Source organism: Acomys minous, assembly GCF_964271855.1.
Source record: "Acomys minous genome assembly, chromosome: 16".
Taxonomy (NCBI): domain Eukaryota; kingdom Metazoa; phylum Chordata; class Mammalia; order Rodentia; family Muridae; genus Acomys; species Acomys minous.
Window position 1 is genome coordinate 72,119,579 of NC_140498.1, and position 16,009 is coordinate 72,135,587.

The 16,009-nt window shown below is 51.7% G+C and overlaps 1 protein-coding gene across 1 annotated transcript; it reads left to right on the plus strand.

Annotated features, from left to right (window-relative positions):
• The first annotated feature begins 3,230 nt into the window (after positions 1-3,230).
• LOC311586747 (mucin-12-like) lies at positions 3,231-10,788 on the plus strand. The gene is made up of 7 exons (XM_084762880.1): positions 3,231-3,608; positions 5,042-5,110; positions 5,223-5,385; positions 6,420-6,581; positions 7,228-7,304; positions 10,315-10,403; positions 10,546-10,788. Exons 1-7 carry the CDS (start codon positions 3,257-3,259, stop codon positions 10,594-10,596), a joined length of 963 nt encoding a protein of 320 aa, XP_084619006.1. The 5' UTR covers positions 3,231-3,256; the 3' UTR covers positions 10,597-10,788.
• The last annotated feature ends 5,221 nt before the right edge of the window (positions 10,789-16,009 follow it).

Here is a 16,009-nt window from a genome sequence, read left to right on the forward strand (position 1 = left end):
CCCCAGGCAGCCCGATTTCAACACCTGGAACTCAACCTGGTGAGACGGTCCAACCAACCATCTTCACCCTGGAAGCTGCAACCTCCCAGAGCACGCCAATTTCGATGGAATCTGCCGTACCTCCTCAGATCACCTACACCTCAACCTTGACTGAGGCATCTGCAATCTCTGCAAGCAGCCCGACTTCAACACAAGCAACTCAAGCAACTGGGACTTCTCCAACAGTCTTCACTCAGGAACCTACAACTTTCCCCAGTAGTGGGATTTCAATGGGCACAAGTCACCCCGCTAAGAGCTCTCAATCCACCACCATTCCTGATGAATCAGCGTTTTCTAGTACACTGTCCTCAGAACCATCCTCAACTACTTCATTCCCGGAAGACCTTTCATCCTCTTCAAGGACACCACCACCAAGAGCATCATCCGACACCGCCCCAACTTCACTCTTGTCTTCTTTACCCCCCAGTTTTTCCAGCAGCCAAAGTTCACCCCATTCCCCAACGTCACTAGATTCCCCTAGGACCACAGCTCATACTTCCCAGACTTTTTCAACTTCTGCTTTGCCAGTCTCTGACTCTTCTTCATCCCAGACAAAACCTTCTAGCTCTTCACCTCCCCCTTCCACCTACCGTCCCTCCCCTTACAGCACCACCTCTGCGCTCAGAAGCAGCTCTACTGCCCGTCCTCCATTCACCAGCCTACACCCTACTTCCATGAGGACGCAGCCTAGCTCTTTGCCTCCAAGTAAGTCCATGTAATTGACTCTGTGTTTCTCCCTTAGATCTTGATTCTTAATCATCTTTTCTGCTTTGTGCGGGTCACGTTGCATGTTTTCTGACCTATACAGCTATTGGTGTGTATTTCCCACATTGATATGCGTCATCTTTGGCATAGGGTTGTGGGTACTGGAACAGCCTCTCACTATGCTCAGGCTAGGTTCTATCTTGGAATCTGTCTGTCTCAGCTTCATTTAAAAAAAACTTTTTTTCTGTCTCAGCTTCTTGAGTGCTGTGATTATAAGTGTAGGTCGCCATGCCCAGCATGCTTTGGGTTTTTGGTTTTTTTGTTTGTTTGTTTGTTTGTTTTTTGTTTGTTTTATTTTTATTTTTGATCCATAGGGTTCCTTTCTTCCTCCCCCCTTTCTTCTCTTGTGTTTCCTCTATCCTCAAACACCTTTCTGTTTCATGCTTTCTCCTCTAGTTCCTTGGAATGAGGTGGGGGGGTGTGTAAAGTTCTTGAATGTCATACGGTCATCTGGTCTCACGGCCCTTGCTGAGTGCAGGGCTTTGGTGGCACCTGGATGGGAGCAAGTGTTTTTGCCTCAATGATCTCTTTGACGTCTGTCACTTCCCAGAGGACTGCAAGAATGGAGAGTGGAATGGAAGAGAGTGTGAATGCCACTCAGGCTACACTGGTCAGCTCTGCGACTCCATCCTGTACTACTTCCCAGTAGGTAATGGCTCCTCTCAGACCTGCAGCCCTCCCTGGGCCCCTGGACACTTACAGTGACGTGGCCATGTTGGAACGATTAACTCACCACTCCGGTGGCTTCACGACATGGACAGGACGTAATTCCTTTTCTGGTCCTCCTGCCTTCAACTTCAGGGCTTATTCTCTCTGTCTCTCCTCCCTCTCCGATGGGAGGTTTCCATCCTAACCCTTTATGACGCCTTCCACCTAATTTCCTGGGTCTCCATCTGGCCATTAGCTCTCTGCCATATCAAGAGCTGGGGGGCTGGGGAGGTAGTTCCCTTAATAAAGTATTCACAGCGCAAATGTGGAGACCTGGGTTTGGATTCCCCAGAGCCCGCGCAAAACTCTGGGCATAGTGCTGTGCATCAGCCCTCATGAGGAGACACACAGATCCCTCAGGATTGCTTGCCAGCCAGCCAGTCTAGCCAAATTGGTGAGTTCCACATCCAGTGTGAGAGAGAGAGAAATAGAGAAAGATACGCAACTGGATGTCTAGCCTCCGTACACATGTGTGCACACGTGAACACGCACACACACGCACGCACATCTCAGCCATCCTCAGCTGACCCTTGAGTGTCTATACCCTTTTGTGCTCACTTCCTTCGCCTCCATGACACCAACAGAAGGGAAAGTTTACCCACCCCACAGGCATTCCCGCAGGTCTGAAGGGTTGGTATCTCATGCACCATGTTGCCCGGTCCCCTAGATATCCCGGATGTCATTAACGCTACACTGGCCGTGACAGTAAAAGTGATTTACCGGAACTTCACAGCTGACCTGAAGAACGAATCCTCCGAGGCCTACAGAAACTTCACAAATCTCTTCCTGAACCGGGTAGGAGCCATGAAAGTCAAGTAAGGGCTAAGGGCACTCAATCCCAGCTTCTCATCTTCTGAGACAGAGTCTCAGAGCATCTAAGCATCTTCCCGTGAGCCCTACCTGCTGAGATGCCATCAGAGGATGCTACCTGGACCTTTCCTTTCTCTTTCCTATGGGCTCCATCGACACCAGCCTGTTAACTGTCAACTCTGTATCATCTCTCTTTGTTTTTCAGATGGATAAAGTTTACGAGGGTGATGACCTTCCCCAGTACACACATGTGCTCATTAAAGAAATCCTGTGAGTGTTGGGGGGTGGGGGCTCGGGAGTCCCTCCTCCTTTCCCTACTGCTTCCTCCTTCCCTGAGGTTAGGCTATCAGCATCTGCCTGGGCGAGGAGAGTTCTAACCCCAAAGCAACACCTGAGAGTCCTGGCTCACGCATCATTTGTTCCTCACGGTTATTCATTCATAATTTGTTCACTCATTTACAAAACTTGTCACGCACTCACAAACTCATCAGTGATTCATATTTTTTTTTTAATCATCATGGTTACACATTAATTCATCTCTTGTTGGCTCATTCCTTCCTCCCTCGTTTGCTCATTCATTTATTCATTACGGTTACCCAGTCGGTTGTTCAGTTAGGTTCTGTCATCACTGTTCATTTACTCACGATAGCTATTGCTCGGCATATGTTCATTCATAATTTGTTTCATCTGTTCGGTTGTTCACTATTTACGGTTATCCACTTTTCGTTATTCATCATGTTTGTTCGTCCTCATTAGCTCATTTAATCAAGAGTACAGACCCTCGTGGGTTTTTTTTTTCCTGTTCTTTTCCTTCCTTTCCCTCTTCTCTTCCTTTCTTCTTTCCTCTCTCCCTTCCCTCCTGCCTTCCTCCCTTCATTTCTTTTAGATTTTTGAAACAAGGTCTCACTATGTAACCCACGTTGGCCACGAACCTATGATCCTCCTGCCTCAGCCTTCCAAGTGCTGGGACTCCAGGCGTGCTCCCTCACACCCCACAGGGGTCCTCTTCTTTCCGAGCCAGCCTCACACCCGTTGCTCGCCTCCCCTGTCTGCCCTCTTGCTGCTTTCCCCTTCAGCGCTGGGTGTGGGTGATGCGGAGGGAGGGAACGCTCAAGTCTCCTCTGCTTGCAGCAATGGCAGCATCGTGGTGGAGAGCCAGGTCGTTCTAGAGGCAAACTACACCCCAGAGTATATGACGCTGTTTAGAAACCTCAGGAAGATTGTGGAGGAAAAGATCAGGATTGAGACTAGCAATGTAAATACAAATGACATTTCCGACTGCCAAAGTAAGTCCTTTTAAGACTCCTTGACTTTCCATGGGAAGGAAGAGTGGATTTTTATTTCCTCTCCTCTCGCTTTCCTCTCACTTGCAACACCAGAGTCCCCACCATAGGAATCTAGAAATCAGCCAGGTACGGTAGCTCACACCTGCAATCTCAGCACTAAGAAAGCTAAGGCAGGGGGATAGCCATGAGTTCAAAGTAGCATGGACTCCACAGTGAGTTCCAGGCTTGTGGTCCTTTTTCAACAAAAGATGGGGTATGATGGAGAGAGGAGAGCAGTTGAGAGCAGAGGAGCTGAGTTCCGTTCCGGCAGCCCTGATGGCCAGCCCACAGACGCCTGAGAGCCCAGCTCAGCCCACAGACGCCTGTAAGCCCAGCTCAGCCCGCAGACGCCTGTAAGCCCAGCTCAGCCCGCAGACGCCTGTAAGCCCAGCTCAGCCCGCAGACGCCTGTAAGCCCAGCTCAGCCCGCAGACGCCTGTAAGCCCAGCTCAAGAAGATTCACTGCCCTCTTCTGGCCACCCCCCATGCATGTGTGTGCATGCACTTGCACACACGTGGGCACACAGACACACAGGCATGCATGCACGTGCACACTCACAAAGAGAGAGGGCAGGGCAGAGAGGGAGGGAAGGAGAGAATAAATCTTAGAAAGAAAGAAAGAAAGAAAGAATACAGAACAAAACAAACCATCCCCCAGTGCCTCCCTGGACTCCATCCTGCCCCCTGCCACCCCATCAGTACCAGGCTGAAGTTGTCATCCACGTGACCCCATGTGAGCTTGGCTGTTTATCTCGAGCTCTAGCACAGGTTCAGTGTGGACGGCTGATGAAGAAGAAGAAAGAAGGGAAAGCAGAAGGTGGTGGAGAGGAAGAGGAGGAGGCAGATGAAGGAAGGGGGCAGAGATAAAAATAGAAAGAAGAGGGGGAGGAAGTAAGGGGAGGGGAGTTGGAGGAGGGAGGAGAAAAAGCAAGGAAGCAGGGGTGGGGTGAGGAAGAGGGGGAAGGAGAGAGGAGATGGAAAGGGAGCAAGGGTGAGGGGTGAAGACGGGAGAAGAGAAAGGCAGAAGGGAGAAGCGGAAGGGGAGAGACTAGGAAGGAGAAAGGGAAGGAGCCCTGTGGGAGAAGGGGCGGGGCTCTGGTGGGCGAAGGAGAGGAGCCCTGGTGGGAGAAGAGGCGGGGCTCTGGTGGGTGAAGGGGAGGGGCCCTGTGGGAGAAGGGGCGGGGCTCTGGTGGGTGAAGGGGAGGGGCCCTGTGGGAGAAGGGGCGGGGCTCTGGTGGGTGAAGGGGAGGGGCCCTGTGGGAGAAGGGGCGGGGCTCTGGTGGGCGAAGGGGAGGAGCCCTGGTGGGAGAAGGGGGAGGCCAGGCAGTTGACAAAGTGGCAGAAAGAAGTCTTAATGATTTTCGTTTTGTCTTTCTCTCCCCTTATCTCGGGCAGACTCCAAACTGTGCTACAATGGTAATTTCACCACCGTGGAGGTTCCAACCCTCAGCTTCAACCCTGACGGTGAGCAGCCTCTTAGAACCGTGGACAGGAGGAGGTAGAGCATGGCTGGTAAACAGGGATTCAGGGAAAGTTCTGGCCATGCTAACTCTAGCTGCCATCCCTCACCCCATAGAGCACTGTTTCCAGAAGGCTGCCAAGGGCTTTGGCCAATACTTTTACTCGGAGAATCTGGAGGGAAGGCTGACCTGCGTGAACAATTGCACTCAGGGGACAAAATCACAACTCAACTGCAACCTAGGCCAGTGCCAGCTGCTACGCTCAGGGCCCCATTGCATGTGAGTGTCTCCCTCTTTCGGCCTGGCGCCCCCTCCTTTTCCTTATGGGATCATGCTCCCTGCCCACAGTCTCCCACAGTTCTGGAACCACCAGGCTGCCCCCACCATGCCCTATTGATCACATATTCTGTTCTGCGCCCCACCCGCCCCCAGTGTCTCTGGCTGCTTGTCCCTGAGATGCTAGGTGGGGTTGTGACATGGCTAATTAACAAACCAACTGGAGTAATGGAGGCGCTTGGAAGGCAGTCTCTCCTGTCTTCTACATCTCCCTTCCTTCTAGAGGGTTCTCCCACCACCATCTGCCCCCATGAGAATGATGGCATAGATTCAGAGGTTCTACAGTCCAGCCAGGGCTTTTCTGAGAACGCTCAAGTCATTTGTTTCCTTCATATTCTGGTCACTTTTCACTTCCCCTATTTCTTTCAGCTGTTCACGCCTTCCTCCTTCCTTTCTTTCCTCCCCTGCCTCCTCCTCCTCCTCCTCCTCCTCCTCCTCCTCCTTCTTCTTCTTCTTCTTCTTCTTCTTCATGTTTTTAGACTGAGTCTCTGTAGCCCAGGTTGGACTGGAACTCACTGTGTAGCCCAGGCTGGCCTCAGTCTTAAACCAACCTTCCTCCCTCTACCTCCCTGGGATTCCGGTCCTAACTCACCGTGCTGAACTTCATGGTTCATTCCTCCTAGAACATGCCAGGCCGCCATGAGCTCTTCTGCCTGTGACCTGGCTACTTTAGTTTCCAAGTCCAAGTATACAAAATGTCCAGACACGATAAGAAGCCCATTCAAGTGTCAGATACATTGAAATAAGACATATGAGCAAGTGCCACAAGTGCATAGCTAGGACGAGACATTCAGCTCCCCTTCCATATAGAGTCCTGGTTCCCCTAGACAGACAGACAGACAGACAGACAGACAGACAGACAGACCTTCAGGAGAGGTTCCTGGGCTTCAGGTATTTAATTCCCTTCTGGAGACCTGACTTACGGGACCCAGCCTGAGCCTCTGTGTGTGTGTGTGTGTGTGTGTGTGTGTCTTCAGGTGCCCAAACACAGATACCCACTGGTACTGGGGAGAGACCTGCCAGAGCAGAACCAGCAAGAGACTCGTGTACGGGCTTGTGGGCACTGTGCTAGCAGTACTACTTGTCCTTCTGGTCATCTTTGCTGTCTTCCTTGGCCGGTCCCGAAGAAAACTGCACAGGTAAGCTCATGAGGCCAGCAACCATGGTCACACAGAGAGGGGAGTAAGGAGGGATAACACCGCCACCCGGAAGTCGCCATTGTCCGTAATGCTCTACCGTTCTGCTGTTTCCGGTCAGGCAGTGAAGAAGGTCAGCTGAAGCCAAACAGGGTGTCGAGATCCACCCATTCCTGGCTATCACCAAGGGTGCCTTTTATATTAGATAGGGTAGGTAGGGTTGTTTAAGTGAGAAATGGAAACAGAAACTTAAGCACTGAAATTAATTATACAATAAAAGTGCATTTTATTATCCCGCCATCTTAGAACTTAACAAGGGAGCTGGGACTGGGCCAAGTGGGTTGAGAAGTCCCTTCCAAGAGTTGCCAAGAAATATCCACTAGAACATCTAGGCTGGAAGGGAGCAGAAGGGACCACTGCAATGCTCCCTGACCCCACTTCATGCCTGAGGGGACTGAGGCCCATTAGGGAACTGAGGAACATTTGGGGAGCCTGGCCATTGCCCGTGGAGATGGAGAAGCTGCAGTGACTCTAATCTTTGCCATTGTTTTGAAGGGTAGAGATGGGTCTGTCTCCCTCGGGGTCAGGGTCTGTGGAGTCCCCTCCCCTCTCACGCGCAGCTGCTCGCTCATGGCATTACTGTTTGCAGGTCAAAATACGACCCCTCTCAAGCGTGGCAGAGAGAATCTCTTCCTGGAACTTTCCAGAGCATAGGCGTCTGGGAAGGTAACTGTTCTGGAGGAAGGGTGGGGGCGGGGAAAGCGCAGTGGGGATGAGGGTATGGTGTGAGTCCCTCGGCTTTGCTGGTGGCCTGATGACAGCTCGTTGTCACACCTCCCCCTGCACCTCGGTCTACCCACCCCCTTGCTCTTCTATGGCCACTTGTTCCCTAGCATCCAGGCCTCTCACTGACCTCCAGTCTTGTTTGGTTTGTTTTGAGACAGGGATTCTCTGTGTAGGCATGGCTGTCCTGGGTTCATTTTGTAGAGCAGGTTGTCCTGGAACTCACAGAGATCTGCCTCCCCTGCCTCTCAGAGTGCTAGGCTTAAAGGCGTGCACCATTGCGCCTGGCCAATCTTTTTTTTTTTTTTTTAATTACATTTATTTAGTGGGGTTGGGAGGTACATGTGTGCCGTGGTATGTGGGCAGAGGTCAGAGGACAAATTCCAGCAATCAGTCCTTCCCTTACATTATGTGGGGACCTGAAAGAGGATTCCGGTCACCTTACTTAACTTCCGCTAGCTTGACCTTTGACCTTCGGTCCTGTTTTTTTAGCTTCTTCTCCTCAAATTCTCTGGGCCTCCAGGAAACATTCTCTTCTCTCCCTGTCTCTGTGTACGTCACATCACTATCTGGAGGGCTCCCTTCTTCATAACCTGTGTCAGCCCCAAGCCTATTGTTCCCTCGCCAGAGAGCCCCCACCCCCACCCCCACCTCTACCCCCACCTCCCACCCCCCACCCCCACCCCCCACCCCCACCCCCACCCCTCACTCCCACCCCCAGCCCCCACTTGGTTCTTTAGTCTCCTCTGACTCCTGAGCAATCAGGTGGCCCTGGTACTGTGTCTGCCTGTGTCTCTGTCCGTGCTATTTAACTTTTTCCCCAGTCAGTATGGCTGCCTCTGCCCAGCAGCCTTAAACTTCCAACTTTCTCAGTGGGTGTGGGGGGGGGGCGCGGTGAGAGGATGAGGCAGGCGTGAGGGGGGGGTTGGGGGCGGTGTGCGCACATGCGTGGGCACTGTGTGTGTGTGCAGTCTCGGGTACTGTTCTTTAGGAACTATACAAGTCATTTTGGGGGACAGGATTTCTCACAGAAACCTGGGGTTCACAGATCAGCTCAGGCAGGCTGGCAGGAGACGACTCGGGCACTTACCAGTCTGCTTCCCCAGGGTCATAAGCATGTGGCACCACACTCATGTTTTCATGTGGGTTCTGGGGTCAGACTCAGGGCCTAGGTACTTCTGAGGTACACATTTTACCAGCTGAGCCCATCTCTTCTGTTTCCCTTCCCCAGTTCTTTGCTGTCCCTGTGTAGCCCAGAGTGATCTCAAACTAACCAGGGTGTAGCCGACTTAGGCTGGCTTTGAACTTAAGAAGCCTCCCAATTTAGCCTCCTAAGTGCTGGGATACACCTGTGCACCATCCACGGCTTCCGATACCTAGGATTTTAAGATCCCCTTATGTACTGCCCTTTTCCTGGTGATTCAGGGTAGGCTCTGTCCGAGTCATCGCTTGCCCAAGACGAGGAGGTCAGATGCACAGCCAGTCTATGGAGCGCCAGGATCTAGCAGTGCCCAAGTTATGACCCGAGCACCTTAGCCAGGCATGACTCAGCCTCAGGGCGCACTGAAGGCTTCGGGTTTAAGCCTCAGTCTCCAAGCAGCAACTCAGAGGCCGACTTCCTGTTCTTTTAAATGGCCCCTGAGCAGACAGAGAAAGGCCCTCTTAAGGCCGTAGGCATTGCCTAAGAAAAGACATGGTGCTGAGCCCTATAATGTGTATAATCTTCTCTATAAGTAAAGAGGTCATCTTCTATTAGATAACAAGTCTGAGGCTACCTGGTTTAAGTGTCTTGAAGAAGAGGAGGAGCAGGGCTTTGAAAGGTTTTGATCAAAGAGTGTGTGGTATTGTGTGTTTGTTCGTTCATTCATTCTTCCGTTTGTTTGTCTGGAACAAGGTCTCACTATGTAGCCCAGGCTAGCTCTAGACCCACAAGCTTTCTACCTCAGCCTGCCAAGCAGCTGGCTACACACACACACACACACACACACACACACACACACACACACACACACACACATCCCCAAGGCCATGGATGAGTTTTAAGTAGTTCACTCAGGTGCATCTGAGGGGGAACAACAGGGAAGATAGAGACACAGTGACAGGATGAGTAGTTTGGGGGATGAGAGGTAACCAGATGAGGTAGTGTGAAGGAGAGCTGGGGTTATTGGCAGGCTGGAGGGTTTGGCGGCTGCTCCCTGAGTTGGGCTCCCAAGGGAGAAATATGGGTGGGGGGCACACTGACTCTCTGGACCTGGTGAGGTGCTCTTCGACCTGAATATAGCACCAGGACTCTGAGTGGGCAAAGGAAGGAGTGAGCGGCAACTAAAGAGGGAAAGCGGACAGACCTCCTAGAACCATCTAGAAGCACAGGCGTTACAGGAAGCGCTGTAAGATGCCCCACTGAGGAATGGTCAGGACCTTAAGGAAAAAGCCAGGCCCTGGCCTGGACTCCAGGAAGTCTGGAAGGTCTTCAAGATTCAGGTAGAGGAAGTAAATGTTGCTGACAAATAACAGAACCACAGAGACCTGTTTCCCGAAAACCTAGGTCGTCTGCTGTGTTTACTGTTGCTAAGGACTGGGCAGGTGACGTCAGGGACGCAGGGGGTGAGGGGCTGTGGTATATGACTCAGCTGGCTGCCACCAGCTCCACTCCCATCTGTACCTCACACCGATGGCAGTAACTCCCCAGGGGGTACGACTCATGACCCATGGTGCATAGTACAAGGTTGCTTTTCTCTCCCTGATGTCCCTGCATCACACCAGACCAGCTTCGAGGTTCAAGCGGAGTCCACTAAGCTCCCTTCAAGGGTCTGAACAGTTGAAGCAGTTATATCCTCATTTGTCCTAGAAGCCCCGCCCCAGACACATTCCACATCATGGGTGTCCCAGCCTCTTCTTGGGGTGATGGGGTGGGGAACCACCCCCCCCCCTTACACCATATCTTTCCCTACAGGCCAGAATCTGAAAGAGGACAAATTTGGCCTTGAGAAAGGATACAGCCACTTCCGGCCAAACCTGCAGAATGTGGACCCCAACGCTCAGGTGACTCGCAGCTAAGAGGAAGTAGATGTATTTCTCGCCCCTGGGGCTGCCTCAGTCTCCTACTCTTGGGTTTTCCCTGCTCCCTCCCGTACCCAGCTCTTCCCAATCCTCTTTGACTCCATCTTTCTCTCCCATCCCTTAGCTCAATTTTCAGAGGCCCAAGGTGGTGAAAGCAGCAGCTCCATGGAACTAGAAGCATCTACCCCGCTCATCCCCCGTCCAGATTTAAACAAGAGAGGGACACGGGTATTGCTGGTTGGCTCAGATGAAGCTGACACCGGGTCCCAAAGCTTTGCATGTCTATTCTGAGGTGATCTGATTTGCCCAATGGGTCACTGCCTGGAGACAAATCAAAGCTGCGGAAGACTGAAAGCCTCTTCCTCACTTTCACCTCCAAGTTCCAGGAACCCAAGACATCTTTGTTTGCATGTGGGTATCGCCCTATTCTGGAATTTCACTATCAATAAAGCAATTATTCAAAGAAAAGTCTTAGGTTTCCTCTCTCTTCCTGATGTGGGCCGGGGGGGGGGGGGTGTGAGTGGCCTTCGGGGGTTTCGTCTGGGAGAAATGGAAGGAAATGGTTTGTGCCCTCTCTCTTGGCAGAATACTCTTTCCGGGATTGAAATCTTCCCATGCCAGCATCTGAACCCCTTGCCTCTTCCGACCTGGACAAGGTCATGTCATGTCTGCCTCTGCCTGAGGTCGCTGAGGGCAGACAAACCCAGGGCCCAGGATTCAGGTGCAGGAGGGACAGTTCGGAACCTCCAGAAGACTGAGGACTCAATATTTGATTCCACTGTCCCCATAGTGGGCAAGGTCACTCCAGGTGGCCGTGGGGATGGCTAGAAGGCCTTGCTTACCTTTGAACCTACGCACTTACAGACTCCTGATCCTTCCAGAGTGTCATAACTTGTAACCCACGTCCCCCCGGGGTACCTATACCATGGAGACAGGGCTTAGGGGTTGGTGTCAGGGACTGTGCCAAATCCAGGATATTCCTTTCTTTTGCTTAGACCTGACCTCTTTTGTCCCTCTGTGCAAGAGCCAGGAACACTACCCCTTTCTTCTGGCTAGCTGTGGCACCACCCCTCTATTGGGGTGATAAATCTTATAACTAAACACCTATGCTCTTGTCTGGCAGGGAAAAGGAACCACTCCCTTTGCTCTTTGGCCCTGAATGGCCAGCACCCCCTTCGTCATACGGGACGCCCTCAGATTGATTCCTGCTCACACTGACACCCCCACCCCCACCCCCCATCCCCATAGGCCCGAGTATCTCAGAGGTCAAAGGTCTCCTAGCTGTTTTTATTTCTGGGGTTCTCTGGCTCACACTCATTTTGCCAGCTTCCAAGAAGAGCGCAAACCAGGCACGGCTGTCTGCGCTACGATGTCGATGTCGGGGATGAGGCCGACTGTGGCGCTCTGTCTGCTGGCTCTCATCCTCCACTTCCTGCCCCAAGACATTGCTGCCCAGGAGGGTGAGTAGCTCCCCAGCCCTACTGCCCTGAGCCCCTTCCCCCAGAAGCCTGCATCCTTGACTTGCCAGGCTCCGGGGTGGAGCTCCCTCCTCTGTCAAAGGCAGCTGAGGTACCTTCATTTGGAGCTCAGCCTTTGGCTTCCCTCACTATCTTTCCTTTCCCCAAATGAGCTTTGGGGGAAAGGACAGTTTGCTTCTCTGGGTTGCCACCACCCTGGGGAGTGACAGTAACAGGCGTCAGTTGACGTAGGTGCTTGGATTAAACAGAATCCTCCTTTTGATGTGGGTGAGACACCCAGCCATGTTAAACAGAGCCTATGTTTAGCTTCTGAGGGTCCCTATGCAATTCTCTTATCTCCCATTTCTGCACCAAATCATCTCAAGGTCTTTGTGTGTGCGGAGAAGATGTAAGACAAAGCCTTGTGATGATAGAGGCCAGGCAGACCTAACCCTCACAGTGCGACCCATTCTCATCCTCCTGCCTCAGCCTTCCAAAGACTGGGCTGGCAGGCTTGGCTTCACATCCTGCCTTCTCTGCTTTGTGTCCTGGTTTCTTCTTCTTCTTCTTCTTCTTCTTCTTCTTCTTCTTCTTCTTCTTCTTCTTCTTCTTCTTCTTCTTCTCCTTCTAATTTTTCTTCTAATTCTTCTCTCTCTCTCTCTCTCTCTCTCTCTCTCTCTCTCTCTCTCTCTCTCTCTCTCTCTCTCTCTCTCTCTCTCCTCTCCTCTCCTGCCTTACAAGCAGAGGAAGACACAGGACCACAGCCAAGATGGGATGTGTGAAGCCCCAATTTCTAACTTTCTCATAAACTAACTGTGTACTCAACTCTTCTCTGATCTTTTTCCTCCTCTGAAAAGACAAGGGGATTGGTCTTTGCTGGGTACTGAAAGCCTGTCATTCCAGCTATGTAGGAAGTTCAAGACTTGCTACAGAGTGAGTTCAAGACCGGCTTCGGCAATTTAGCATGACTCCATCTCAAAATAAAAAAGTGAAAATAGGACTGGGAGCTGGGTGGGATGGCGACACAAGCCTTTAGAACTTGAGAGGCAGAGACAGGTGGTTCTCTGTGAGTTTGAGACCATCCTGTTCTACATAGTGAGTTCCAAACCAGCCTGGGTTACTTAGAGAGACCCTGACTAAAACAAAAACAAGCAAACAACTGTGAAGCCAGGTGTAGTGGCGAACAGCTTTAATTCCAAAACTTAGGAGGCAGAGGCAGGTGGATCTGTGAGTTGGAGGCCAATCTGGTCTACAAAGTGAGTTCCCAGGACAGCCAGAGCGACACCAATGAGACCCTGTCTCAAAAATAAGTAAATAAATTAATTAATTAAATTAAATTAAAATAAACAACAACAAAAAAAAGAGGACTGGAGATATAGCTCAGGGGCAAAGCACTTGCCTAGAAGTCTCTAATGAGGGACTAGGGCGTGGCTCAGCGCCTGAACACTTGTACAGAACCTCACAGTCAGGGACAAGGCTGGTATGACACGCTTCAGTGGCAGAGCAGTTGCTGAGCATGTTTGAAGCCCTACATTAGGATTTCCTTTTCTTTTTAAAATACATCTTACATCGTGTGTGCGTGCGTGCGTGCGTGCGTGTGGTGTGGTGTGTGTGTGTGTGTGTGTGTGTGTGTGTGTGTGTGTGTGTGTGTATTTGGGTACCCACAGAGACCAGAAGGGGGATGTTGGATGCCTTGAGCTGGAGTTACAAGGTGTTCGTGAACCATTCTGATGTGGGATGCTGGGAGCTGAGCTCCTGTCTCCCACAGAACAATAAGCGTTCTTAGCCCCAGAGCCATCTCCCCCGCTTCCTGGGAGGTTGCGGCTTCTAAGGCTCCATTCAGCTTAGTTGCTTAGGCCTTGTGGGCCCTGAGGCCCAGGCCCAGGGAAGCAAGAAAAGAGTGAATCGCACCCAGATTGCTCTTTTGCTGGATCCCAGAGAAGGAAGGGAAACTGAGGCAGAAACAAAACCCCACAGACCCAAGCACCCTCTGCTCCCCCAACAAGAGCACACCTTGGGAGAGTCAGGGAAGACAGGAAGGGGACTTAGAGTCAGGACTGGAGTTTTCTTATTGAGCCTTGGACAAGACGCCATTGTCGTAAAGGCCTGCCTTGGACTTGGTCCTGCCTTTGGAACTCACTCTGCCGGGAATAGCGCCCCCTAGGCCGTGGGCCCCTCCAGCTCTTCTCTAGTGAGGATTTGGCTTGGAGAAGAGAGAGATAGCATATCTGGGAACAGTTCTTACAGGGGGTTGGGTAGCATTTAGGCTCCTGTCAGGTCCCGGTAGGGCAGGAGCTTCCTGGAGCCCCGTCATCCCTCCATCAATTCTATCCCTTTTGTCCCTCCCTCCCTCCCTCCTTCCCTCCCTTTCTTCTCTCTCTTCGGGCGTCTTTCTCTCCACTGCTTTCTCGCCCACCTCTTTGGTCTACTCTCTAGGCTACGACCCCTTCACCTCTAGCCTCAGCCTTCCCCTCTATAGAATAGAACCTTCAAGATTCCTTTTGCCCTGTTGAAGTCTCTACATCCCTGGTCCCAAGGGAGGACCAAAGTCCATCAGCATCCGGGTCTTTCTGTGTCCCTTATCCAGGGACCCATGACACAAGCCGCACCTCTTCAAGGCCGCTGGTCTTGCCAGTGGCAGGATAGGATGTAGCTACAGAAACAATTCAGTGACCTCAGCTAATCCCTGCCTGGAAGATGCCTTCTTATCGTCCTCCTATCTCAGAGTATGTGATAGATCAAGGAGACATGGTGTCCTCTGGGCAGGCCTCGCCCTGTTTAGCTTTATCCTCACACGCATGATGACGGTGGCTGAGGCCTAGAGTCTCATGTCCACAGAAAAGGGCCTTCAGCCACCACCTTTCACAGCTCCCAGGCACATGACTCACCCTTGGTTTCCATCACCATCCCACTCCTGGGTTGCCATAACAGCAAGCTCCAACCTGGGTGCCTTAGAATAGCAGAGATGTCTCTGTCTCATAGTTCTGGCTGGAGCGGTGAAGTAGGGTGTCCTCTTTGTTGTTGTTGTTGTTGTTGTTTCAGGTTACTTTGTGTGTTTAGGGTGTGTGTGTGATTATAGGGTAACTTGGAGGAGTCAGTTCTGTCCTTCCACCATGTGGGGCCCAGGGATCCGACTCAAGCCATCAGAGCAGGCGCCATCTCAGCCCACCTCACTTATTGAGAAGGCACCCTGCAAGGGTCTGTCCCCAAGACCCTGATAGCTGCTGGTAAAACTCTGATGTTTTGCGACCCTCATCTGCATCTGCTTCCTTAGGCCCCCCCCCCACGTGACATCCTCCCCACGTGTACATCTGTCTTGGGTCCAGCTCTTCCTAAGGACACTGTTGACGCTGGATTAGGGATCCTGTGAATGGCCTGTTTGACACGATACCTCGGAAAGAAAGCTTATTGTCAAATAAGGCTGCCGCAGCAAAAATGAAACAGGACAGACAGGGGTCTGCTGGGGTGCTGGGGGTTAGGGGCTTCAATTCAAATAACAGAAAAAGGATGGTGGGAGATGAGCCAGATGGGGTGGGGATTTGATTCTTCTTCCCCGGTTTCCTTCCTGCCCCCCCCCCCACCTTTTTCCTTTCTCTCTCTTTTCTGCCTTCCCTCCCTCCCTTTCTTCTTTCTTTCTATAGCACTGGAGTTCCAACTCGGAGCCTCACGCAAGCCAGCCAAGCACCCTACCACTGAGCTGTGTCCCCAGCTCAAGGCTTTCTTTAAAATAGTAACTGCTGGGCCAGTGAGATGGTAAAGGCATTTGCTGCCAAGCCTGACGGCCCGAGTTCGATCCCTGGGTTGTACACGGTGGAAGGCAGGAACTGACTCCTGAAAGTTGTCCTCAGAGTTCCACCCATGTACCGCGTGGCACATGAGATCATCCCCCCAAATAAATCAATAAATCACAAACCAACGTATTAAAGATTAACATAATTATTGTTAGCCAGAAATAACACTTGGGGCGGGGGGGGGGGGGGGGAGCTGGTAGGGAGAGGCAGAAGGGAAGCCCAGTCACTCCTGCCTTGCCCATTTCCTGCCCCAGCCATGTCCTTTGTCTGCTTGGCCCCTCTCCTGCAAGTCTTACTTTTTCTAAATGCTCTTTTAGCTTCAACCTGGGTGATCTAGTTC

Excerpts from the sequence above, each read along its gene's own strand:
- LOC311586747 (XM_084762880.1), top strand. The coding sequence starts at position 3,257 with ATGATCCTCCTGCCTCAGCCTTCCAAGTGCTGGGACTCCAGGCGTGCT. Across the intron at positions 3,609-5,041 it reads TGACATTTCCGACTGCCAAA|ACTCCAAACTGTGCTACAAT; the intron begins GTAAGTCCTTTT and ends TATCTCGGGCAG. Across the intron at positions 5,111-5,222 it reads CCTCAGCTTCAACCCTGACG|AGCACTGTTTCCAGAAGGCT; the intron begins GTGAGCAGCCTC and ends CTCACCCCATAG.